At 44.1% G+C, this 26,164-nt stretch overlaps 1 protein-coding gene across 11 annotated transcripts in view; it reads right to left on the bottom strand.

Annotated features, from left to right (window-relative positions):
• Positions 1–26,164, bottom strand: part of LOC139277362 (focal adhesion kinase 1) — a 759,656-nt gene that overhangs the window by 349,213 nt on the left and 384,279 nt on the right. For all 11 annotated transcript variants that reach the window (XM_070895775.1, XM_070895782.1, XM_070895811.1 and 8 more), the window contains one exon: positions 16,189–16,276. In XM_070895775.1, coding sequence (XP_070751876.1) covers positions 16,189–16,276 — 88 coding nt within the window. The remainder of the gene's footprint in view (positions 1–16,188; positions 16,277–26,164) is intronic.

The following is a 26,164-nucleotide window of genomic DNA, read 5'->3' as shown; positions in this document are numbered from 1 at the left end:
CAGGCATCGTCCGCATACTGTAGCTCAACGACAGAGGTTGGGGTGATCTTGGACCTGGCCTGGAGGCGGCGAAGGTTAAAAGCTTCCCAATGGTTCTGTAGTTTAGTTCCACTCCAGCAGGGAGCTTGTTGACTGTGAAGTGGAGCATGGCAGCGAGGAAGATTGAGAAGAGGGTTGGAGCGATGACGCAGCCCTGTTTGACCCCGGTCTGGACGTAGATTGGGTCTGTAATGGATCCGTTGGTAAGGATCACGACTTGCATGTCGTCGTGGAGCAGGCAAAGGATGTTGACAAACTTTTGGGGGCATCCGAAATGGAGGAGAACGCTCCATAGACCCTCAAGGTTGACAGTGTCAAAGGCCTTTGTAAGGTCGAAAAAGGCCATGTATAATGGTTGCCGCTGCTCCCTGCATTTTTCCTGCAGCTGTCGCGCTGCAAAAATCCTGTCCGTTGTGCCCCGTAGGGGACGAAATCTGCACTGTGACTCCAGGAGGAGCTCCTCGGCCACAGGGAGAAGACGGTTGAGGAGAATTCCAGCGACAACTTTGCCAGTGGCTGACAGCAGGGAGATTCCCCTGCAATTGCCGCAGTCGGACTTGTCCCCTTTTTTAAAGATGGTCACGATCACTGCATCTCTGAGATCTCCCGGCATGCTCTCCTCCCTCCAGATGAGAGAGGTGAGGTCATGTATCTGTGCCAACAGCGGCTCTCTGCCATACTTTAGCGCCTCAGCAGGGATTCCATCCGCTCCCGTAGTTTTGTTGTTCTTGAGCTGTCTTATGACTTTTCCTACCTCATGCAATGTTGGGGTTTCACGGAGGTGGTGGCAGGTTGTATGCTGCGGGATGGAGTCAAGAACACTTGAATCAAAGGCAGAATCTCGATTGAGGAGATCCTTCCAGTGGGCCCTGACTACCTCAGTGTCCTTGATGAGTGTTTCCCCATTCTTGGCCAGCAGTGGGGTGGGAGTTTGGACCGTAGGTGGCCTTGACTGCGATGAAGAATCCTTGCACATCATGACTGTCGGCCAGTTGTTGTATCTCCTGTGCTTTCTCCATCCACCACCTGTTCTTTAGGTCCTGGGTTTTTTGTTGGACCTCAGCCTTAAGCCAACCTGTAATGTTGTTTTGCTGCTCCTGAGTTGGGTTTTGCTTAAGGCTTAGAAATGCTCTGTGCTTGCGAACTATTAATTCTTGGATCTCCTTATCATTTTCATCAAACCAGTCCTGGTGTTTTCTGGTTGAGTGACCAGTATGGAGGACTGGCGGGCAGACCAGCACTGTGGGCATCTCGGGGTCATCAAGGCACGCCAGGTTAGCTGTGAGGCGCTGGCTGTAGAGGGCTCTCTTAGCTGGGTCTTTAAGTGTCCCGGCATTGACTTTTATGCAGCACTGCTTATGCTGTCCCCTCCGCTTTGGGGCTATGGTAATGTCGATGATGGATCGGATTAGGCGGTGGTCCGTCCCGCAGTCATCAGCTCCTGTCATGGCGCGGGTGATGCGCACATCCTTGCGATCCCTGGCTCGGACGATGAAATAGTCGAGCAGGTGCCAGTGTTTGGAGCGAGGGTGTTGCCACGATGCCTTGTATTTGTCCCTCTGGCGGAACAGGCCGTTGGTGATGAGAAGTTCATGTTCTAGACATTTTGTCAGGAGTAGGGTACTGCTAGAGTTGGCTTTCCCTAACCCCTCTCTGCCAATCACGCCTCCCCAGAGGGCTGTGCCTTTGCTGACCCTGGCATTGAAGTCACCTTGGAGGATCAATTTGTCGCCCGCGGGGACGCGGGACAGGGATGTTTTGAGGTTGGAATAAAAACCCTCTTTGGTCTCATCCGTTGCATTGAGTGTTGGGGCGTACGCACTGATGACTGGGGAACATGGAGATGACAGAAATCTGAACAAATATTTTGTATCAATCTTTCTAGTAGAGGACAATATCCCCACAGTGGATAGTCAAGGGGCTATAGGGAGGGGAGGAACTTAACACAATCATAATCACAAAGGAGGTGGTACTCAGTAAGATAATGGGACTAAAGGTGGATAAATCTCCTGGACCTGTTGGCTTGCATCCTAGAGTCTTAAGAGAAGTAGCGGCAAGGATAGTAGATGCATTGGTTGTAATTTACCAAAATTCCCTGCATTCTGGGGTGGTCCCGGCAGATTGGAAAACTGAAAATGTAACGCCCTGATTTAAAAAAGGAGGCAGACAAAAAGCAGGAAACTATAGACCAGTTAGCCTAACATCTGTGGTTGGGAAAATCAGCATGGATTTATGAAAGGGAAATCATGTTTGACAAATTTGCTGGAATTCTTTGAGGATGTAATGAACAGGGTAGCTAAAGGGGAACCAGTGGATGTGGTATATTTGGACCTCCAGGAGGCATTTGACAAGATGCCACATAAAAGGTTACTGCACAAGATAAAGGTTCACGGGTTGGGGGTAATATATTAGCATGGATAAAGGATTGGCTAACTAACAGAAAACAGAGAGTTGGGATAAATGGTTCATTTTCAGGTTGGCAATCAGTAACTCGTTGGGTGCCGCAGGAATTAGTGCTGGGACCCCAGCTATTTCCAATCTATATTAACGACTTGGAAGAAAGGACCGAGTGTAACGCCAAGTTTGCTAACGATACAAAGATGGGAGGGAAAGCAATGGGTGAGGAGGACACAAAAAAATCTGCAAAAGGACATAGACAGGCTAAGTGAGTGAGCAAAAATTTGACAGATGGAGTATAATGTTGGAAAGTGTGAGGTCATGCACTTTGGTAGAAAAAAAATCAAAGAGCAAGTTATTATTTAAATGGAGAAAAATTGATAAGTGCTGCAGTACAGCGGGACCTGGGGGTACTTGTGCATGAAATACAAAAGGTTAGTATGCAGGTACAGCAAGTGATCAGGAAGGCCAATCGAATCTTGGCTTTTATTGCTAAGGGGATGGAGTATAACAGCAAAGAATTCTTGCTACAGTTGTACAGGGAATTGGTGAGGCCACACCTGGAATACTGCGTGCAGTTTTGGTTTCCATATTTAAGAAAGGATATACTTGCTTGGAGGCAGTTCAGAGAAGGTTCACTAGGTTGATTCCGGAGATGAGAGGGTTGACATGAGGAAAGGTTGAGTAGGTTGGGCCTCTACTCATTGGAATTCAGAAGAATGAGAGGTGATATTATCGAAACGAATAAGATTATGAGAGGGCTTGACAAGATGGACGCAGAGAGGATATTTCCACTGATAGAGGAGACTAGAACCAGGGGAAATAATCTTAGAACAAGGGGCCGCCCATTTAAAGATGGAAGAATTTCTTCTCTCAGAGGATTGTAAATCTGTGGAATTCGCTGCCTCAGAGAGCTGTGGAAGCTGGGACATTGAATAAACTTAAGACAGAGAGAGACAGTTTCTTAGCCGATAAGGGAATAAGAGGTTATGGAGAGCAGACAGAGAAGTGGACCGGAGTCCATGATCGGATCAGCCATGATCGTATTAAATGGCGGAGCAGGCTCGAGGGGCCGTATGGCCTACTCCTGCTCCTGTTTCTTATGTTCTTATCTTATGTAAGTGACAGGGTCAGTGACAGTCAAATGTAACAGTCTGCTAAGTAAATAGTCTAGCACAATGATAAAGCCACTCAGGCTACCAGAGCTAAAAAAAAAACCTCCCAAGTAAATTTATTAAGTCAATAAAGCTAGTATCAAAGATATTGAGGCATTGGAAAGGGTGCAATGGAGGGCTACAAAATTAATACCTGGTTTAAAACATCTTAGACTGAAAGAGTTTGTATACTTTAGAAAAGTATCGACTCAAGGCCGATTTGATCAAAATTCGTAAAAACGTGAAGGGACTATATTATATTTATGTTCGAATGCCAAAAGGGGTTGGAGAAGAATTTTCCTGACCTGATTGACCTGGGTTTTTAATGTTTTTTTACTTCTCTCAGAAAATTACATGGCTCCAGGCAGGTGGGAATTGTCTGAATTCTGATGCACTCGGCATCACAAGTCTATGCGATAAGCTGGATGGCCCAGCATGTTTGTAAAGCAGGGTCAAGATAATGAAATGCGAGGACAGACCATTCAAGTTATGCATACAGTAGAAGTTGCATATATACACAAGCACAGTAAACTCAAGAATAATCTCGCACAAACGACTAGAATGAATGAACTTGCATTTATATGAAATGATGTTCACTTCATTTCAGGAATGAAAAAAAAGTTATGCAATTTCCAATCCCACACAGCTCTTCTCATATACCACTGAAGCAAACCTAATGTCCAACACAAATCCTCAAATTATTGCTCCTCTTGAATCTGTAATGTTAATAAATGCCTACGCTATTTATTTCACTCATAATGACAACAACTTGCATTTACATAGTACCTTTATTGTAGGAAAACATCCCAAGGGGCTTCACAGGAACGCTATCAGATAACAACTTGTATTTATATAGTGCCTTATATAGCGTAGTGAAACGTCTCACAGTGCTTCAAGACAAAAAGATTGACACTGAGCAAAAGGAGACGACATTCGGACAGATGACTAAAAGCTTGGTCAAAAAGGTAGGTTTTAATCGGTGTCTTGAAGGAGGACAGTGAGGTGGAGAGAATTTTATGAAGGGAAATCCAGAGCTTCGGCCAGGACAGCTGGAAGGGTGGAAAACCGATACCCGAACTGAATTGTAGGGCTTAGTATTAGGAGGTTCGGAGGAATCGGGAGTTCCTCTGTCTTTATAGGGATTGTAATTGTATGTAAAACTCGCTTAGAAACTTAGAAAACATAGAAATAGGTGCAGGTGCAGGAGCAGGCTATTCGGCCCTTCGAGCCTACACCACCATTCAATATGATCATGGCTGATCATGCAACTTCAGTACCCCACTCCTGCCTTCTCTCCATACCCCCTGGTCTCTTTAGCCTTAGGGACCCTTTTGAATATATCCAACGAACTGGACTGAACAACTTTCTGTGGTAGAGAATTCCATAGGTACACAATTCTCTGGGTGAAGAAGTTTCTCCTCATCTCGGTCCTATATGGCTTACCCCTTTTCCTTTGACTGTGACCCCTAGTTCTGGACTTCCTCAACATCGGGAACATTCTTCCTGCATCTAACCTGTCCAATGGTGGGACAAAGAGAGTCGGGAATGCACAAAAGGCCAGGGTTGGAGGAATGCAGAGACCTTGGAGGGTTGGAAGAGGTAATGGAGATAAAGAAGGGTGAGACGAAAGAGGGATTTGAACATGCGGAGGAGAATTTTAAAATCACAATTTGATGGACTGGGAGCCAATAACCAAAATGTAACAGATAATCTGGTCATTTATTTCATTGCTGTTTGTGGGAGCTTGCTATGCGCAAACTGGCTGCCAATTTTCCAAGTGACTATACTTCAAAAGTAATTCACTGGCTGTGCAGTGCTTTTGGACATTCTACGGTTGCGAAAGGCACCATATAAATGTACATCTTTTTTTCTACATGATGTCAATGCCTTGTCAACCCGGGAAATAATTTGAGAAACAGTACTTGACTTTTAAACATATTCTAACTCACAGTCTAGATCACAAAGTAATGCTATCATTATATCCATATTGTGCATCTAGATTATAGGGCAGTGCAAGACAACTCGCATAAAACTAAGATACTTCAACTACATATGAGAGCAACTGGCATGATTGGAAGCAAGAACATATCTACAGCAAACCCAAATTTGTAACAGGAAGCATGGAGCATAATTCCGTCACTCAATTTTTCAACTTCATATGGTTAATGGTTTTGATTGTTGCTTATTACTTCAGTTTGTTGATAACATTTTAGTTGATCACATGACAATGTGGCAGAGATATTTTGCACATATGATGGCCAAAATGTATGCTTAAACATACTGCTTTTGTCATATGACTAGCAGATAACCAAGTTACGTTTCCTTGCAATTAATTAAATAATGCTATTTTATACGGTCCATTTTTTTCCCCGCCTGTGTCTATCTGCGTGCGCATTTTGGCTGCTGCTTCAGACCCGAGCGTTTGACCTCTTTCTACGCTTCCTTCTCCTGCTTTTTCTCTCCTTTCCTGATCAAATCTAACATGTTGTAAAACTGTTGTAAAGCGCCTTGAGACGGTTTACTACGTTAAAGGCGATATATAAATAAAAGTTATTATTAAATAAAATAAAGTTATTAAGGTGAAGCTGTGTCCTTTTAAAATCACGGTCTAATTATGTAAACACTGGGCGCAGTGATTAGTTGGCCTAGCTCTGTCAAGCCCATGTGGTAGCTGGTGTGCAACAGCCACCTCACGTTAAAAGAATTCACGCACAAGCATCTTCCACACTTTAAGATGAAGTTCGGGACCTGGAATGTCAGGTCCCTCATGGATAACCCGAACAACAACAGAGCGGAACATCGCACCACTATCGCTGCCCGGGAACTCAGGCGCTTCGACATTGACATAGTCGTCCTAAGCGAGACCCGGTGGGTAGGGGAAGGCCAGCTCAAAGAATAAGGTGGTAGCTACACATTCTTCTGGAAAGGCAAATCAGAAGCAGAACGCCGCCTCCACAGGGTTGGCTTTATCGTAAAAAATGAACTAGTGGGCCGTCTCAGAGACTCCCTCTGCGGGATAAACGAACGCCTCATGACTCTTCGGCTCACCCTAGTCTGGAACTAGTGTGCTATGGTCTTCATCACATATCCCCCAACTGGAAGCTACAGACGAGACCAAAGAGTAATTCTACTCCAGCCTCGAACAATCCCTGTCCCAAGCCCCGAGTGACAAGCTGATCCTCCTTGGCAACTTCAACACCAGAGTCGGAAAGGACACTGACCTCTGGGGAAGTCTGATTGGCAGAGAGGGGGCAGGGAAAGCCAACTCCAATGGCACCCTCCTCCTGACGAAATGCTTAGAACACGGACTCGTCATAACCAATACCCTGTTCCATCAGAGGGACAAATATAAGCTTCATGACAACACCCTCGCTCTAAGCACTGGCATCTGCTGGACTACGTCATCATCCGAGCGAGGGACCGCAAAGACGTGTGCATCACCGTGGGTAGGGGAAGGTGGTAGTTACCCCGAGACGCTCGGTGACTCGACCAGGAAACACCAAGACTGGTTCAATGAGAAAGAACTGGAGATCCAGGAGCTAATATGCTGCAAACGCAAGGCACTCTTGGACTGGAGGCAGCAACACAACTCGAGGGCTAGAAAGCAGCTCTACAGACATCTGAAGGCCGAGGTCCAACAGAAAATCCGCGACCTAAGAAAGCTCAAGAAATCCAGCAGCTAGCCAACAACCACGACGTGCGAGACGACCTACGGCCCAAGCACACAAGACCCTAACCGCAATACTGGCCAAGAGCTAATCAAGGACTGAGAGGCAGTCAGTGCCCTCTGGAAGGAGCACTTCGAGGATCTCCTCAACCGAGACTTTGTCTTTGATGCTAGTGTCCTCGACTCCATCTCACAGCATGCCTCCATCATCTCAGCACAAACCCCAGCCCAGTACAAGGTCGAAAAGGCCATCTGACAACTGAAGAACAACGTCATCAGGAGCAGATGGAATCCCCGCCGAAACACTAAAACATGGCGGAGAAGCACTACTGGCACGGATCCATGACCTCATCTCTCTTATCTGGGAGGAGGAGATCATGCCAGTAGATCTCAGAGGCGCTGTAATCATGACCATCTTCAAGAAAGGTGACAAGTCCAACTGCGCTAACTACAGAGGAATCTCCCTGCTGTTGACTACCGGGAAAGTCATCACAAGAATCCTCCTGAATCGCCTTCTTCCTGTGACTGAAGAACTCCTCCCAGAGTCGCAATGTGGATTCCGCCTACTAAGGGGCACATTGGACACGATCTTCCCGCGTAGCTGATTCAAGAGAAATGCAGGCAACAGCACCAACCTTTGTACATGGCCTTCTACGACCTCACAAAAGCCTTCGACACGGTCAACCGCGAGGGATTATGGAGCACCCTCCTCAGATTCGGCTGCCCTCAAAAGTTTGTCATCATTCTCCGCCTGCTCCACGATGACATGCAAGCCATGATCCTGACCAATGGATCCACCATCATTCAACGTTCGGACCGGGGTCAAGCAAGACTGTGTCATTGCAGCAACACTCTTCTCGATCTTCCTTGCTGCAATGCTCCATCTCACCCTCAGCAAGCTCCCCGCTGGAGTGGAGCTAAATTACAAGACAAACGGGAATCTGTTCAACCTCCTGCGCCTCCAGGACAGATCCAAAGTCATCCCATCCTCCGTCATTGAACTACAGTATGCAGACGACACAGAAACACCTGATATATGAATGTGCTCTAATGTTAAAGCATATTTTGGGACTGCGTATCTGCTTCCAAGGGCTGGAAAATTTCATATAGGCCAACTGCTGCAGCCGACCAGAAAAATGAAGCACCTCCAACAGCAACTTCAATTTTATTTGTTGCTTTTGAGGTTTTAAGCTGCGTTGAATTACAATATGCAGACGATGCTTGCGACTGTGCACACTTGGAGGCCGAACTCCAAGCCATCGCCAACATCTTCACCGAGGCGTACGAGAGCATGAGCATTAAACATCCGTAAGATAAAGGTCCTCTAGCAACCTACCCCCGCCACACAGCACTGCCCCCCAGTTATCAAAATCCACGAAGAGGCCTGAGACAACATGGACTATTTTCCATACCTCGTTGGCCTACTGTCAACAAGGGCAAACATCAACAACAAGGTCCAAGGTCCAAGGTCCAACAACAAGGTTCAGTGTGCCAGTGTAGCCTTCAGTTGCCCGAGGAAGAGTGTGTTTGAACACCAGGACCTCAAACCCGGCACCAAGTTCATGGTCTACATAACAGTGTGATACCTGTCCTCCTATATGGCTCAAAGACATGGACTATGTACAGCAGGCACCTCAAAACACTGGAGAAGTACCACCAATGCTACCTTCGCAAGATCCTGAAAACCCATTCGCAGGATAGGCGTGCCAACGTCAGTGTCCTCGCGCAGGCCAATATCCACAGCATCGAAGCACTGATCACGCTTGATCAGCTCCGCTGGACGGGCCACATCGTCCGCATGCCCGACACGAGACTCCCAAAACAAGCGCTCTACTCGGAGCTGCGACATGGCAAGCTAGCCCCAGGTGGGCAGAGGAAACGCTTCAAGGCCACCCTCAAAGTCTCCTTGAAAAAATCTAACATCCCCACCAATACCTGGGAATCCCTGGCCCAATATCGCCCAAGTGGAGGAAAAGCATCCGGGAAGGCGCTGAACACCTCGATTCTCTATACCGAGAGCAAGCTGAAGCCAAGCGTCGACAGCAGAAGGAGCACGTGGCAACTCAGGCACCCCACCCACCTGTTCCTTCAACCACAAAGAGACTGTAGGCCTCGCATTGAATTCTTCAGTCACCTGAGAACTCATTTCTAGTGTGGAAGCTAATCATCCTCGACTCTGATGATGAAGTTTTTGAAGCTGAATGACACAAACCTGGCTTTCGTGGGCTTTTTTCTACAAGATGTTTATGGTATTCAGAAGTTGGATGTTCCAGTTCCTGTGTCTAGTGACGGTCTTTGTTGTGAAGTGCCAATTGCTAAATTCATTGAGGATAGAGATTCTAGTTCCTGTTTTTTGAATGCTTTTTAATGAGACACTTTGGCTGGAATTTTCCCAGCCCTGTGAGTGCTAGTTTGGAGGCAGGCCTGCTGTCAAAGTGCCCCGGATTGACAGCGGGTCAGGATCCAACTCTGAACCCGGCTCCGCGTCAGTTTCTCAGCTGTCAGGTCTGCGTGCAGATCGTTATCCCAACATCAAGCAGTGGGCCACTTCATTAATGTTCTTAACAGGTAGTTTAGTGCTAGTTAAGAGGATTAAAAGCAAGCACTTACAATTTTATCAACTTTTTGCCATCCCTCAGGGAACACGCCAGGTAAGTGGAGTCGGGTTCTCAGTGACTCGCCATTTCTTTGGTAAGTTGACAGCTGCAGAAGTGGTATAAAAGCTACCATTTCACAGCTATTCACTTTCCAATGTCAGAAGATGAAGCCTTCAGGATTTGGAAGATAGTTTTGAGCTGTATGCAGATTGGAAGTGTTTGCAGTGAACTCTCTATTCAATTGTCACCTCCTTGAGCAACCTCTCTGACCACTAACAGATCGCTTCCATTGGAAGGGAAGAGAACCTCCCTGCATGCTGTGACTCCTTCCATAAGGAGCTGGAGGGAGTCATGGGAGAGCCAGGGTGCAGCCGTGCTCACCTTTGTGCAGTGGTTGTCAGTGTTTTCAGCAAATCAATGCTGTAGAACACTGACAGAAGAACTTTCAGAAAAAAGTTGGCCATGGTCCCTTTAAGGAAACCGGCTGATGATCCATTATCAGACCTGCTTCCTTCAATTGGCCAGGAACCCCACAGGCCAGGCCCAACAAGTCCTAATCAACAGAAGATGACTGTCAGAGGGCGGTTTGGAGCCAGGAGCGCATTCCCTACTCATCACTGATGCCACCCACACCCAACTCACGCCCATTGGCAAAATCGCGGACTTTGTGTGTGATGGAGAAGTGTGGCAGACATGGTATACCTGTTAGACTTTGCTTTTTAAATAACTGATGAGACATCGAAGGTAGAGGAATCTGATCTCCTGTGATGTTGCTCATGGTAAGTTATACGTTGCACTGTTTCCCAAGGACAGGAGAGTTACAGCATCTAACGCAAAATGTGTTATTCCAGTGTTACGGTGCAGCTACGTCTCTTCAGGCCATAAAGTATAATTGTTAGGTAAACAAAGCCTTATATCAATCAGAGTTTAATTGCTTGGCGAGTGAAATGCGCAGACAGGTAATTCTTGGTTTAATTGCTCTTCAAGCTGCAAGTCATAAGTCAGGATGAAATGTCTTGCTTTCTCTTTTTTTTAAAAAAGGTGTCATTGCTAAGGTTATTTTTAAATCATGTGCTACCGACACTGACTCCTGTGTGAATATTAAGGTACCTTTTGCTGATGGGAGCTTCTCTATACATTACAAATGATTAGTTTTCATTATTTTTGAAATTAAAAAATTGTTCAAAGAAACATACCTATGAGCAAGAAATTTGCCTATAATTAAGTGACAAAAATATTATAGGAAATGACATGTGACAGACAGGACATGAAGACATGAATTATATTTATTGTTGATTGAATGCATCATTACAGTGCCACAGCAGGCTAGTAAGTTTCCCTTAGCTAGCTCAGCAACCAGTGATTATTTTATTTCTTCAATTCGGAAGAAGTTACTGATTTTTAAAATTATTTTTATTCAATTCTATACCAATAGAGGGGGTTTTCTGATCAATAATCTGATTGAACAACCGTACAGGCTCAAGGGGTTGAATGATCTACTCATGTTCCTACATTGCTACTTATGAAAATTAAGGGGCTGGAATTGGCTGCAGCAGGGCGTACCGGTTATTTAGACTTTCCTGCATCCTGCAGTTCACACATTTTTGCCCTGTAAGTTGCTAGAAGTGCGAGATGTTAATGGCCAAGGGCGAGGACAAGGTACCTGGGACTTTGGTGAATGAAAGGTCCAACAGAGTATTTCTTAAAAATAAAATCGACTGCCTCCACCCACCCCACCAGCCACTGAAATGCTCGCACATGCTTTTGGCATCTCCTGCCACAATTATTCTAATGCCCATCTTGCAACCTCCATCAACTTCAGCTCATCCAAAACAGTGCTGCCCATGTTCCATCCTGTTTGGCCATCACCGCTCTCCTCACTGACCATGTTACATAGAAATACATAGAATATACAACACACAAACAGGCCATTTGGCCGAACTAGTCTGTGCTGGTGTTTAATAAGAACATAAGAAATAGGAACAGGAGTAGGTCATACGGCCCCTCGAGCCTGCTCCGCCATTCAATAAGATCATGGCTGATCTGATCATGGACTCAGCTCCACTTCCCCGCCCGCTCTCCATAACCCCTTATCCCCTTATCGTTTAAGCAACTGTATTTCTGTCTTAAATTTATTCAATGTCCCAGCTTCCACAGCTCTCTGAGGCAGCGAATTCCACAGATTTACAACCCTCAGAAGAAATTTCTCCTCATCTCTGTTTTAAATGGGCGGCCCCTTATTTGAAGATCGTGCCCTCTAGTTCTAGTCTCCCCCATCGGTGGAAACATTCTCTCTGCATCCACCTTGTCAAGCCCCCTCATAATCTTACACGTTTCGATAAGCTCACCTCTCATTCTTCTGAATTCCAATGAGTAGAGGCCCAACCTACTCAACCTTTCCTCATAAGTCAACCCCCTCATCCACGGAATCAACCGAGTGAACCTTCTCTGAACTGCCTCCAAAGCAAGTATATCCTTTTGTAAATATGGAAACCAATTTATACTCCACATGATTCCATCTACTTCATCTCAGCCTTTTAGCATATCTTTCTATTCCCTTTTCTCTCGCATACTCGTCTGGTTCCTTTTGAAAGCATCTTGAGCTATTTGCCTCAACCATTTCCTGTTGTAGCGAATTTTACAGACAAACAACCCGAGTAAAGAAATGTCTCTTATTTCCCTACTGGATTTATTAGTAACCATCTTGTATTTGTAGCCCCTAGTTTTAGATTCTTCAACAAGTGGAAACATTCTCTCCACATCTACCTTGTCCAACTCATTCATAATTTTAAAGACCTCGATCAGGTCTCCTCTAAGTCTTCTCCTTTCTAAAGCTTATTCAATCTTTCCCAATAGCTGTAATCTGTCAGTTCTGGTACCATCCCTGTAAATCTTTTTTGCACTTTAAAAAAAATAGTACTGTGCACTGTACTCTGATTGCAGCCTGACCAGGGTCCTATACAGATTTAACATAACTTCACTACTTCTGAATTCAATACCCCAAGAAATAAATCATAGTGCTTTGTTAGCATTTTTTATTGCTTTGCTGACCTGCAAATTTGTTTTTAATGATTTTTTTGCCTGTATCCCTAGATTCCTTTGCTCTTCTATTCCATTCAGTTTCTTATTTTCTACTGTGCAGGTGATAATATAAGAACATAAGAAATAAGAGCTGGAGTCGGCCATTTGGGCCCTCAAGCCTGCTGCGCCATTCAATAAGATCACGGCTGATCTTCTACCTCAACTCCACTTTCCTACAATATTCCCATATCCCTCGATTCCTTGAATATCCAAAAATCTATCGATCTCTGTCTTGAATATACTCAACAACTGAGCTTCCACAGCCCTCAGGGGTAGAGAATTCCAAACAGTAACCACCCTCTGAGTGAAGAAATTTCTCATCTCAGTCCTAAATGCCCGAGCCCTTATTCTGAAACTGTGACCCCTGGTTCTCAACTCCCCAGTCAGGGGAAACATCCTCCCTGCATCTACCCTGTCAAATCCTGTAGAATTATGTATGTTTCAATTAGGTCACCTCTCAATCTTTTAAACTCAATCTCTCCTCATAGGACAATCCCCCATCCCAGGAATCAGTCCGATGAACCTTCATTGCACTCCCTTCTATGGCAAGTATATCCTTCATTTGGTAAGGAGACCAAAACTGTACACAATATTCCAGATGTGGTATAGACGTAGGGAGGTCTTGCTGCAGTTGTACAGGGCCTTGGTGAGGCCTCACCTGGAATATTGTGTTCAGTTTTGGTCTCCTAATCTGAGGAAGGACGTTCTTGCTATTGAGGGAGTGCAGCAAAGGTCAAAGGTTCACCAGACTGATTCCAGGGATGGCTGGACTGTCATATGAGGAAAGACTGGATCAACTGGGCCTTTATTCACTGGAGTTTAGAAGGATGAGAGGGGATCTCATAGAAACAAACAAGATACTGACGGGACGAGACAGGTTAGATGCGGGAAGAATGTTCCCGATGTTGGGGAAGTCCAGAACCAGGGGACATAGTCTAAGGATAAGGGGTAGGCCATTTAGGACTGAGATGAGGAGAAACTTCTTCACTCAAGAGAGTTGTTAACCTGTGGAATTCCCTGCCGCAGAGAGTTGTTGATGCCAGTTCATCGGACATATTCAAGAGGGAGTTAGATATGGCCCTTACGGCTAAAGGGATCAAGGCGTATGGAGAGAAAGCAGGAAAGGGGTACTGAGGGAGTGATCAGCCAGGCTCGAAGGGCCGAATGGCCTACTCCTGCACCTATTTTCTATGTTTCTATGTTTCACCAGAGACCTATATAATTGCAACAAAATGTCTTTATGCTAAAAATCAATTTCTCTTGTAATAAAGGCCAACATACTATTTGCTTTTGGAATTGATTGCTGTACCTGCATGTTAACTTTCAGTGATTCGTGAACAAGGACACCCAGGTCCCTCTGAACACCAACATTTCCCAATCTCTCACCGTTTAAAAAATATTCTGCTTTTCTATTTTTCCTACTAAAATGGGTAACATCATATTTCTCACATAACATCACATTATATTCCGTTTGCCATGTTCTTGCCCACTCACTCAGCCTGTCCTATTTCCCCTTGAAGGCTCTTTGCATCCTCCTCACAACTTACATTCCCACCTAGCTTTGTATCATCAGCAAACTTGGATATATTAGATTTGGTGTCCTCATCCAAATCATTGATTTGGATTGTGAACAGCTGAGATCCAAGCAGTGATCCTAGTGGTACCCCAATAGTTACAGCCTGCTAACCTGAAAATGACCCGGTTATTCCTACTCTCTGTTTTCTGTCCGTTAACCAATCCTCAATCCATGCTAGTATATTACCCCCAAACCCTTTTGTTTAATAACCTCGTTTGGCACCCTATCAAATGCCTTCTGAAAATTCAAATACACCACATCCACTCGTTTCCCTTTATCTATTCTGCTCGTTCCAATCTCAAAAAACTCGAATAGATTTGTCAAACATGATTTCATAAATCTGTGTCAACTCTGCCCAATCTTATTATTATTTTCGAAGTGCCCTGTTACCACATCCCTAATAATAAATCCTAGCATTTTCCCTACTACTGATATCAGGTTAACTGGTCTGTAGTTCCCCGTTTTCTCTCTCCCTCCTTTCTGAAATAGTGGGGTTACATTTGCTACCTTCCAATCCATGATGTTTCTGTTTTTTCTGCCAAAGTGAATCACCTCACATTTATCTATGTTAAAGTTCATTTGCCACTTCACTTCCCACTCTGCAAGTTTTCCAGTATCTTTTTGTGTTATGTTGCATTCTTCCTCAGTGTTAGCCGTACCCCTCAGTTTAGTATCATCTGCAAATTTTGATATTGAGTTACTTATTCCGATGTCCAAATAACAGTGGTCCCAGTACTAACCCTTGTGTAACACCGCTTTCTACCTTCCTCCAATCTGAATAACTATCTTTTACCCCTACTCTCTGCTTTCTATTTTTTCTAAGCAATTTGCAATCCATTCAGCTATGTGTCTTCGGACTCCACATGCCCTAATCTTTCTCATGAGATTCTGGTACCCCCAGCAAGTCATTTTACAATTCTCATCCTTGTACAAAAATCCATCCATGGGCTCACCCCTCACCATCTCGGTTAGCTCCTCCAATCCAAAAGATCTGCCCCATCCCTGTACCAAAATGTTTGATTTCTCTGACATCAACGTCTCGTGTATTCCTCCATTCCTTCGCTATACATTAGTGGCCATGCCTTATACCTAGGTCCCACACTATAATTCTCTCACCTCCCTCTCTTCTTTAAAACAGAGCTCTTTGGCCAAGCTTTAGGTCACCACTCCTAATCTTCCTTTCTTCAGCTTAGTGACTGTTTTGTCTTCACATCTCTGTAAAGCATATCTGAACTCTTCTATTTTAATGATACCCATTACTTTTGTTGTCAGGCTCAAGTTACATAACTGGCTATATGGTGGTTTATGTATATTTTGCCAGTTGACTGCTAAATTAATTTTATTAAGTGTTTTTGTACTCAATCTATCATTGTTGCCCTGTGACAATGAGCATACCCAACCCCACCTCACTCTGCGCAGGAAACGTGATGAAGGAATTGATGTAGCTGCATTAAGCTGCAAATTTTTGTGGTCTCCTACCCCACCTAATTATTCCTTCCGAAAAACAATGAAGAATTTTTCTTGTCCAAAACTTTGGACGATCATTTAAACATGTAAGCACCCACAACTTTAGTGCACACATTCAGATCTTTTCTAAGTGCAAATTCATAGTGATCTCAAAATGTCGTTCAAACATCCTCACCTTCCAGAGAATTAATATTTCAGACACTAACTCACCTGTTGATAAAAGAAATTTAAAGAAGGCTTGTCTTCACTGAACTCATTCAGGAAACCTTTTGGTAGATATCTGACTCGTAACTCATATCTGGGAGGAGAAAAGAAAATATTAAATTAGTTGTTGCTCTCAAAGCTGACAACATTGTTGAATACTTTTTGATTCATTTTTAAGAAACCAATGTGAATCCTGATGATATACAAAATGAGTTGAAAAGAATATTTAAAAATGTTACAGGCTATTATTGTGTATTTTCATGCATGGAGGATAAATGCATGATTTATGGTGATCTACAACTACCATCTGCATTTATATAGTGCCGTCAACAAGGGCGCTTCCCAAGGACATAATCACGCCAAAAATTTACACCAAGCCAAAGGAGGAGATATCAGATAGGACAACGAAAAGCTTGGTTGAAAAGGTAGGTTTTAAGGAGTGATTGAAAAAGGAGGAAGGATAGGTGGAGATATTTAGTGGGAATTCCAGAGTTTGGGATCTATATGACTGAAGGCATTTCCCCCAAAAGGGAGGCGGGTGATGCTCAAAAGGCCAGGATGAAGGATCAGAGTTTTTGGACGGATGAAGAGCTGGAGAAGGGTTACAGAAATAGAGAGGGGTGCACGCACAGACGGTTTTAAACACGAGGATGAGAATTTTAAGTTAGTGCAACGGGAGCCAATGTGGGTTAACGCACACGGGGTGATGGGTGAGAGGAACATGCTGCAGGTCAGGATTCAGGCAGCAGTGTTTGGGGTGAGCTCAAGTTTATGGAGGGTGAAAGATGGGAGGCTGGGAGAGCATTGGAATAGTCAAGTCTAGAGGTAACAAAAGTATGGCTGAGGGTTTCAGCAGCAGATAAGCTGAGGGAGGGATGGAGACTTACGATGTATGAAGTAGTCAGTCTTCCTAATGGAGAGGGTGTGGGATCGGAAGCTCAACTCAATGTCAAATAGGACATCAAGGCTGTCAACAGCATAGTTCAGCCTGCGATAGTGGCCAGAGAAGGGATGTAATTGATGGCAAAGGAATGGGGTTACAGAGAAACATAGAAAATAGGTGCAGGAGTAGGCAATTCAGCCCTTCTAGCCTGCACCGCCATTCAATGAGTTCATGGTTGAACATGAAACTTCAGTACCCACTTCCTGCTTTCTCGCCATACCCCTTGATCCCCCTAGTAGTAAGGACTTCATCTAACTCCCTTTTGAATATATTTAGTGAATTGGCCTCAACTACTTTCTGTGGTAGAGAATTCCACAGGTTCACCACTCTCTGGGTGAAGAAGTTTCTCCTCATCTCGGTCCTAAATGGCTTACCCCTTATCCTTAGACTGTGACCCCTGGTTCTGGACTTCCCCAACATTGGGAACATTCTTCCTGCATCTAACCTGTCTAAATGTTTCTATGAGGTACCCTCTCATTCTTCTGAACTCCAGTGAATACAAGCCCAGTTGATCCAGTCTTTCTTGATAGGTCAGTCCCACCATCCCGGGAATCAGTCTGGTGAATCTTTGCTGCACTCCCTCAATAGCAAGAATGTCCTTCCTCAAGTTAGGAGACCAAAACTGTACACAATACTCCAGGTGTGACTTCACCAAGGCCCTGTACAACTGTAGCAACACCTCCCTGCCCCTGTACTCAAATCCCCTCGCTATGAAGGCCAACATGCCATTTGCTTTCTTAACCGCCTGCTGTACCTGCATGCCAACCTTCAATGACTGATGTATCATGACACCTCCCCTTTTCCTAATCTGTCACCATTCAGATAATAGTCTGTCTCTCTGTTTTTGCCACCAAAGTGGATAACCTGACATTTATCCACATTATACTTCACCTGCCATGCATTTGCCCACTCACCTAACCTATCCAAGTCACTCTGCAGCCTCATAGCATCCTCCTCGCAGCTCACGCTGCCACCCAACTTAGTGTCATCCTCAAATTTGGAGATACTACATTTAATCCCCTCGTCTAAATCATTAATGTACAATGTAAACAGCTGGGGCCCCAGCACAGAACCTTGCGGTACCCCACTAGTCACTGCCTGCCATTCTGAAAAGTACCCATTTAATCCTATTCTTTGCTTCCTGTCTGACAACCAGTTCTCAATCCAGTCAGCACACTACCCCCAATCCCATGTGTTTTAACTTTGCACATGAATCTTTTGTGTGGGACCTTCTCAAAAGCCTTCTGAAAGTCCAAATATACCACATCAACTGGTTCTCCCTTGTCCACTTTACTGGAAACATCCTCAAAAAATTCCAGAAGATTTGTCAAGCATGATTTCCCTTTCACAAATCCATGCTGACTTGGACCGATCATGTCACCTCTTTCCAAATGCGCTGCTATGACATCTTTAATAATTGATTCCATCATTTTACCCACTACTGAGGTCAGGCTGACCGGTCTATAATTCCCTGTTTTCTCTCTCCCTCCTTTTTTAAAAAGTGGGGTTACATTGGCTACCCTCCACTCCATAGGAACTGATCCAGAGTCAATGGAATGTTGGAAAATGACTGTCAATGCATCCGCTATTTCCAAGGCCACTTCCTTAAGTACTCTGGTATGCAGTCCATCAGGCCCTGGGGATTTATCGGCCTTCAATCCCATCAATTTCCCCAACACAATTTCCCGACTAATAAAGATTTCCCTCAGTTCCTCCTCCTTAATAGACCCTCTGACCCCTTTTGTGGCAGGGGCCAAAGACAATGGCTTCGGCCTTCCCAATATTCAATAACAAAAGTGGTGGAGTTCCAGCCTCCCAATCAGAATGTACTGCTTACATTCCAGGCCTGCCCATCTCAGCTAGGTGAGGCCAGTAATTTCTCAGCCAGGTTGATGCCAGATGGAGTAATCCTATAAATGGCGAGTATAATTATTTTTTTTTGGTGGTGAGGACGGGGGTGGAGAAGGAAAGAGGAATTAATGGTGCTGCCCCAAAATGGCATGTATGCTTTTGAAGGAGGTGAATAGGGAAATAGAAGAGACGCTGACCACATATTTCCAGCTTTTCTTTGATGTGTAAATTGCACTCACGGACTGGAGGGTTACCAGTGTGACACCTCTGTTCAAGACAGGAGGGAGGGCAGGGAAGGATAAACCAGGTGCCTAAAGTCAGTTGTGGGCAAATTCATAATTTGAGATCAAATTCATTACAATTTGGAGATTAATGGGATAATCAAAGACAACTAGAACCAATTTATTAAAGGCAAGTCTTGTTTGACAAAGTTAGAGAGAATGGAGCAGATGTAGTGTGTAAAGATTGTTAGAACACATTCAATGAAGTTTATTAGAAACACTGCAACTGTAATAAAAGGAAACAGGTACATAGGAACAAGAGTAGGCCATTCAGCCTCTTGATCCTATTCCGCCATCTGTATCTTAACTCCGTACACCTGGCTTGGCTCCATGTAGTTTTAACTTTTTCTTCGCAAAAATATGCAATAACATGGATAGAAAGATGGCAGATGAACAGACACAAATGGTTAATGGGCATTGGCAAATTGAAGAATGGTTGGAAGTGGTGCACCCCAGCAGTCAGTGGTCAATAATATATAGACAAATGATTTGAGCTTGTATGTAGAGAGTGGGGTGTAGAAGAAGCCATATTAAAAAAGGCCAATCGTATTTTGGATTTTATAAATAGAGTCAGACAGAACGAGAGAAAATGGATTATGACAAATTTGTACAAGGCAATGGTTTGTCCACAATTGTACTGTGTGCATTTTTGAGCACCCTGTTATAGAAGGGATATCAAAGCCATAAATTCACCAGGATGATACCAGAGAGAAAATATAGTTCGGAGAAAAGCCTCGAGATATGAGGACAAGTTCTCTGGAACAAAGAAGTCGAAGCAACCAAGCAAGGAACTGTGCTTAGACAGAAGAGGTATGTAACGTCAACTTGTTCATGACCATTCCAAGTATCAGAATTCCATTGGATCATTATTGGATCGATAGAGCTAGGTTGACCAACCACCTCTAATCCAGAGCTAATCAGTGTCATTTCCTAACCTCGATTATGATCTTCAGTGCCTGATTTATGGGAATTTTACAGCATCTATGCTTCAGAGGCATATAAAAGTATTGGAAGGGCGCAGGTCTGATTTTTTACTGCTTTCATTGAGATTTTCACCTTTTAACTGCAGACCCTGTGCAGTCTTTCATTGCTGAAGTTGCTAAGCTGACTCTCCTCAGTATGTCTGGTTTGCTATGCCCATCTGATGACAGTTTGCTACCCTGGTAGATGAAGCTGTCCACTATCTCCACTTTCTGTCCATCAAGTTGAACATATTGGCCCAGAATGCACGGTCAGCCGCTGACCACAAAGAAAGCTGCCCCCAAAGACCTAGCGATCTCTGTGGTGTGAATTTGAGCTCTCTCGACCCTTATTTGAAACTGGTGCCAAATCAAGTGAATCCTAAATGTCTAGTAGTGATGCCATCAAGCTGGCTAAGCAGCCAATCACATTGAAGAATTCTCAGACATCAAACCAGGAAGTAAAATGCACATTTTCTAATTTACTTTTTATAAATTTTTAGAGAGCGAAATAAAGATTGGGACATACATATATGATTATGGTATAAGCTGGAACATCATGAACAAACTTTAAACAATATTAAAAACTGAATCATAAACTTGCCAATCCACAAATAGCAAATTAGCATTTCAGGGCCTGAAAGGTTGTTCAGCAGTCAATACTCTGTTTAAAAATCCAGTCATACCTTTCTCAACAAGCTTAAAATTTCAGGGTTTTTTTTATAGCATTGTAACAGGGGAAGTTTTCATCCTTGTGATTTCAAGTGATTATCGGGTCTAGAGAGTTCGACAACGCAATCTGTGGAGGAGCAGTGAATGACTGACCACAGGTTTAGGATTTCTATCTTTATCTGCAAATGTGCTAAATCCTAAGTTTCAGAGATGTAATGATGCTGAACACTGACAGTTTCACCATCATTACCACCACAAAATCTGGGCCCTTGTACTGTAACATTTGCGCTGACACTCTAGACTTTTGGCTTGCCCCAAAAATACAGTAGCCTAAAGGTAGCTGCCTCAGTGAAAGCTCTCGAATGGGCGTGAGATTGCTCATGTCCTGACTTGAGGCAACGCTAATATTTTCAGAGCTGCAAATGATGATCTGCTTGACAGAATAGGGTTGGAATCAGAATGCATCTCTGCCTTCCTCCCTTGCTTGTGGTATTTCAGTCTTAGGACCATATCTGTGGATTCTCAGAAAGCTGTGCTTATGGCTGACCAGGCTGATTTTACCTCATCCGGTAGAATACTAAGTGCATCAGACTTGTTTGCACTGTGACAGAGTACTCGTTGGCAAGTTCTGAATTCTCTCATACTTTGTGTGTCATGTGCACGAGGTACACTCTCAGGGTAAAATCGAGAGGTAATTGTTATTCTTGCAACAAGGAAGTGGTGATGAGTATTGGTTGGTGCTTCTGTGCCTCTATAAATCTGGTACGATTTAAGTATGTTACAATCTGGACAAATATATGGCCCAGCTCCTTCCTTGTCTGACCGACTTTGAACATTCAGGTTGTCCGATGTCTGAACCAAATGCAGATACCTGTGATAGTGATGTTATATGATGAGGAAGAGGAATCGGAGTTATTGTTCCAGAAGCAAATGGGCCAAGAATAGTTTTGAAGCAGCCTAGTGTGGGTGTGATGCCTCCAAGCATGACCAGAAAATTCACATTTTTATACACGTTTGTAGACCGTGTTCATATGACTGTGATTGAAAAATGCTTACAATGTGTTGGTGGATATCCAATTTACCTACAACACTGATGCGTGTTATTCCCAGTACAGTAAATCCAGTTTAATTTAACTGCTTTATTTGAATCTGGGGTTACTGGACCGTTCTTTGGGGAACACTTTAAGACCAGTGCCTTTTGCATTCACTGTCTACTAATCTCATACTCCTATGCCTATTTTCTTGGAAAACCAATTAACTCTAGGTTTGTCAAAGCAAGAAAATTTACTAGTTTGTTACAGGTCAGAGCTTGTTCAATGCTGAAGGGGATATAGTAGTACTAAGAAAATTACAACTAATCTTAATTTTATGAGATCCTCATATTTGCTTTGAGCATAATTAGCAGCTTCATGGTTCAATGATCTGATTGATACACCCATTTGTGTTTTCCAACAGACTTTTCTACATCACAAGATTTCTGCGCTACTCAACTTCTGCCCGCTTGACCATTCCTCATTATAACTACTCTGCTGTTTAGGCCCCAAGGTCTGGAATTCCCTTCTTTAACCTCTTCGCCTCTCTTCCTCCTTTAAGACTCTCCTTAATACCTACCTCTTTAACCAAACTTTTGGCCATCTGCCTTAATTTCTTCTTTTGTGGCTCGGTGTCAAATTTATCTGTTTTGTCTTGTAACACTGCTGTGAAGTGTCTTAGGATGTTTTACTATGTTGAAGGCGTTATATAAATAAAAGTTATTGTTGTTGATTGGTCTCAGTAAATGAAATATTCCCCGAATTTTAGGATTGTTCATTTTGCCTGCTTCAAAATAGTTCTCCAGATCTTTATTCAGCATTATAAGGTTACTTATAATAAAATATTATTTATAAAAATATAATAAAAGGTTACTGCACAAGATAAAAGTTCACGGGGTTGGGGATAATATATTGGCATGGATAGAGGACTGGCTAACTAACAGAGAACAGAGAGTCGGGATAAATGGTTCATTCTCTGGTTGGCAAACAGTAACTAGTGGGGTGCCGCAGGGATCAGTGCTGGGACCCCAATTATTTACAATCTATATTAAGGACTTGGAAGAAGGGACTGAGTGTAACGTAGCCAAGTTTGCTGACGATACAAAGATGGGAGGAAAAGCAATGTGTGAGGAGGACACAAAAAATCTGCAGAAGGACATAGACAGGCTGAGTGGGCAAAAATTTGGTAGATGGAGTATAATGTTGGAAAGTGTGAGGTCATGCACTTTGGCAGAAAAAAATCAAAGAGCAAGTTATTATTTAAATGGAGAAAGATTGCAAAGTGCCGCAGTATAGTGGGACCTATGGGTATTTGTGCATTAGACACAAAAGGTTAGTATGCAGGTACAGCAAGTGATCAGGAAGGCCAATGGTATCTTGGCCTTTATTGCAAAGGGGATGGACTATAAAAGCAGGGAAGTATTGCTTCAGCTATGCAAGGTTTTGGTGTGGCCACACCTGGAATAGTGTGTGTCATTTTGGTTTCCATATTTATGAAAGGATATACTTGCTTTAGAGGTAGTTCAGAGAAGGTTTACTAGGTTGATTTCGGGGATGAGGGGGTTGACTTATGAGGAAAGGTTGAGTAGGTTGGGCCTTTACTCGTTGGAGTTCAGAAGAATGAGAGGTGATCTTATCAAAACGCATAAGATTATGAGGGGGCTTGACAAGGTGAATGCAGAGAGGATGTTTGCACTGATGGGGAAGACTAGAACTAGAGGGGCATGATCTTAGAATAAGGGGCCGTCCATTTAAAACAGCGATGAGGAGAAATCTCTTCTCTGAGGGTTGGAAATCTGTGGAATTCGCTGCCTCAGAGAGCTGTGGAAGCTGGGACAGTGAATAAATTTAAGACAGAAATAGACAGTTTCTTAAACGATAAGGGGATAAGGGGTTATGGAGAGCAGGCAAGGAAGTGAAGCTGAGTCCATGATCAGACCAGCCATGATCTTATTGAATGGCGGAGCAGGCTCGAGGGGCCGTATGGCCCACTCCTGATCCTATTTCTTATGAACTTCTGTTCTTATTATGTCTGCTTCCGATATCAGATCCGGTGTTATCTATATTGTTTTATAATTATTAATTCTGCTGTGTCACCAAGGAATTGCCCTGTTTCTTCAGCTCCCATTCCAAGCCAGCATACTTCAATGGAAGTTTGTAAGCACAATATCAAGCAACATTTGTGCCACACAAGTGCCAGGCAATGACTATCTCCAACAAGCGTGAGTCTAACCACTGCCCCTTGACATTCAATGGCATTACCATTGCTGAATTCCCCCATCAACATCCTGGGGGGTCACCATTGACCAGAAACTTAAATATTGTGGCAACAAGAGCAGGTCAGAGGCTGGGTATTCTGCAGCAAGTGTCTCACCTCCCAACTCCTCAAAGCCTTTCCACCATCTACAAGGCACAAGTCAGGAGTGTGATGGAATATTCTCCACTTGCCTGGATGAGTGCAGCTCCAACAACACTCAAGAAACTCGACACCATCCAGAACAAAGCAGCCCGCTTGATTGGCACCACATCCTCCACCTTCAACATTCAGTCCCTTCATCACCGACGTACCGTGGCTGCAGTGTGTACCATCTACAAGATGCACTGTAGCATCTCGCCAAGGCTTCTTCGGCAGCACCTCTCAAACCCTCGCCTCTACCACCTAAAAGGACAAAGGCAGCAGGCACATGGGAACACCACCACCTCCATGTTCCCCTCCAAGTCACACACCATCCTGACTTCGAAGTACAGTTACAACGTCCGAAACCCGGAATCCTCTGGACCAAGTTAGTTCCGGTTTATGGGTTTTTCCGGATTTCAGACAAGAAAATCAACAGTCTGAAATCCAGAATCTGCGACCAAATCCGTGCCGAGTTTTGAGTGGCGAGGTCCAAAATCCGAAAGGCCCCAAGGCCGTCCCTTCCCTTCTCCCTGAACACACTCCAGTGCCCCAAGGCTGTCCCTTCCCTGCTCCCAGAACTTACTCCAGTGCCCCAAGACCATCCATTCCCTGCTCCCTGAACTCACTCCAGTGCCGCAAGGCCAACCCATTCTTTCGCCCTGAACTCTTCTGGAATATTGTGTTCAGTTTTGTCCCCTAATCTGAGGAAGGGCGTTCTTGCTATTGAGGGAGTGCAGCGAAGGTTCACCAGACTGATTCCCAGGATGGCAGGACTGGCATATGAGGAGAGACTGGATCGACTGGGCCTGTATTCACTGGAGTTTGGAAGGATGAGAGGGGATCTCATAGAAACATATAAAATTCTGATGGGAATGGACAGGTTAGATGCAGGAAGAATGTTCCTGACGTTGGGGAAGTCCAGGTCCGGGGACACAGTCTAAGGATAAGGGGTGAGCTATTTAGGACTGAGATGAGGAGAAACTTCTTCACGCAGAGAGGTGTAGTACCTGTGGAATTCCCTGCCGCAGAGAGTTGTTGATGCCAGTTCATTGGATATATTCAAGAGGGAGTTAGATATGGCCCTTACGGCTAAGGGGTATGGAGAGAAAGCAGGAAAGGGATACTGAGGTGAATGATCAGCCATGATCTTATTGAATGGTGGTGCAGGCTCGAAGGGCCGAATGGCCTACTCCTGCACCTATTTTCTTTCTTTCTATGTAATCCGGCACAAATTCGGTCGAGGATTCTGAATTTAATACTTGATTTTCTTGTCTGAAATCTGAATCCTCGACCAATTCATTCCAGATTTTGGGTTTTGCCTCAAAAATGTCCAGTTTTCGGACAATAATTCCGGATGCCTCCATCAGCTATACACGAAATGTCCGTTTTTTTTGACAATTCCGGTTTTCAGAGTTCCGGATTCGGGACATTGCACCTCTATATTGCCTTTCCTTCATCATCACTGTCAAAATCCTGGAACTCCCTTCCTAACAGCACTGTTGGGAGTACCTTCACCACACGCACTACAGCGGTTCAAGATGGCGGCTCACCACCATCTTCTCAAGGGCAATCAAGGATAGGCAATAAATGCTGGCCTTGCCAGCGATGCCCACATCCCATAAACAAATTTTTAAAAATTACAATTATCATTTAATGGCTGCAAAACATTTTGCGCTATTCTTGGTGCTGGTGTCCCATAACAGCTGCCTTAAATCCTTCATTGTGACACTCCAATTAACCTGACAAATCATGCAGTGACAGCTTAGTCCAGATTAGCAAGGGTATACTATACAATATTGACATTAAATATGACTGCATTAAAGCTCAGTGGTAGAGGCACCCTCAGC

This window comes from Pristiophorus japonicus, chromosome 1 (genome assembly GCF_044704955.1).
Source record: "Pristiophorus japonicus isolate sPriJap1 chromosome 1, sPriJap1.hap1, whole genome shotgun sequence".
NCBI classification, from domain to species: Eukaryota; Metazoa; Chordata; class Chondrichthyes; family Pristiophoridae; genus Pristiophorus; species Pristiophorus japonicus.
The sequence above is the reverse complement of the archived record's forward strand: the minus strand, read 5'-3'. Positions and strand labels throughout refer to the sequence as shown.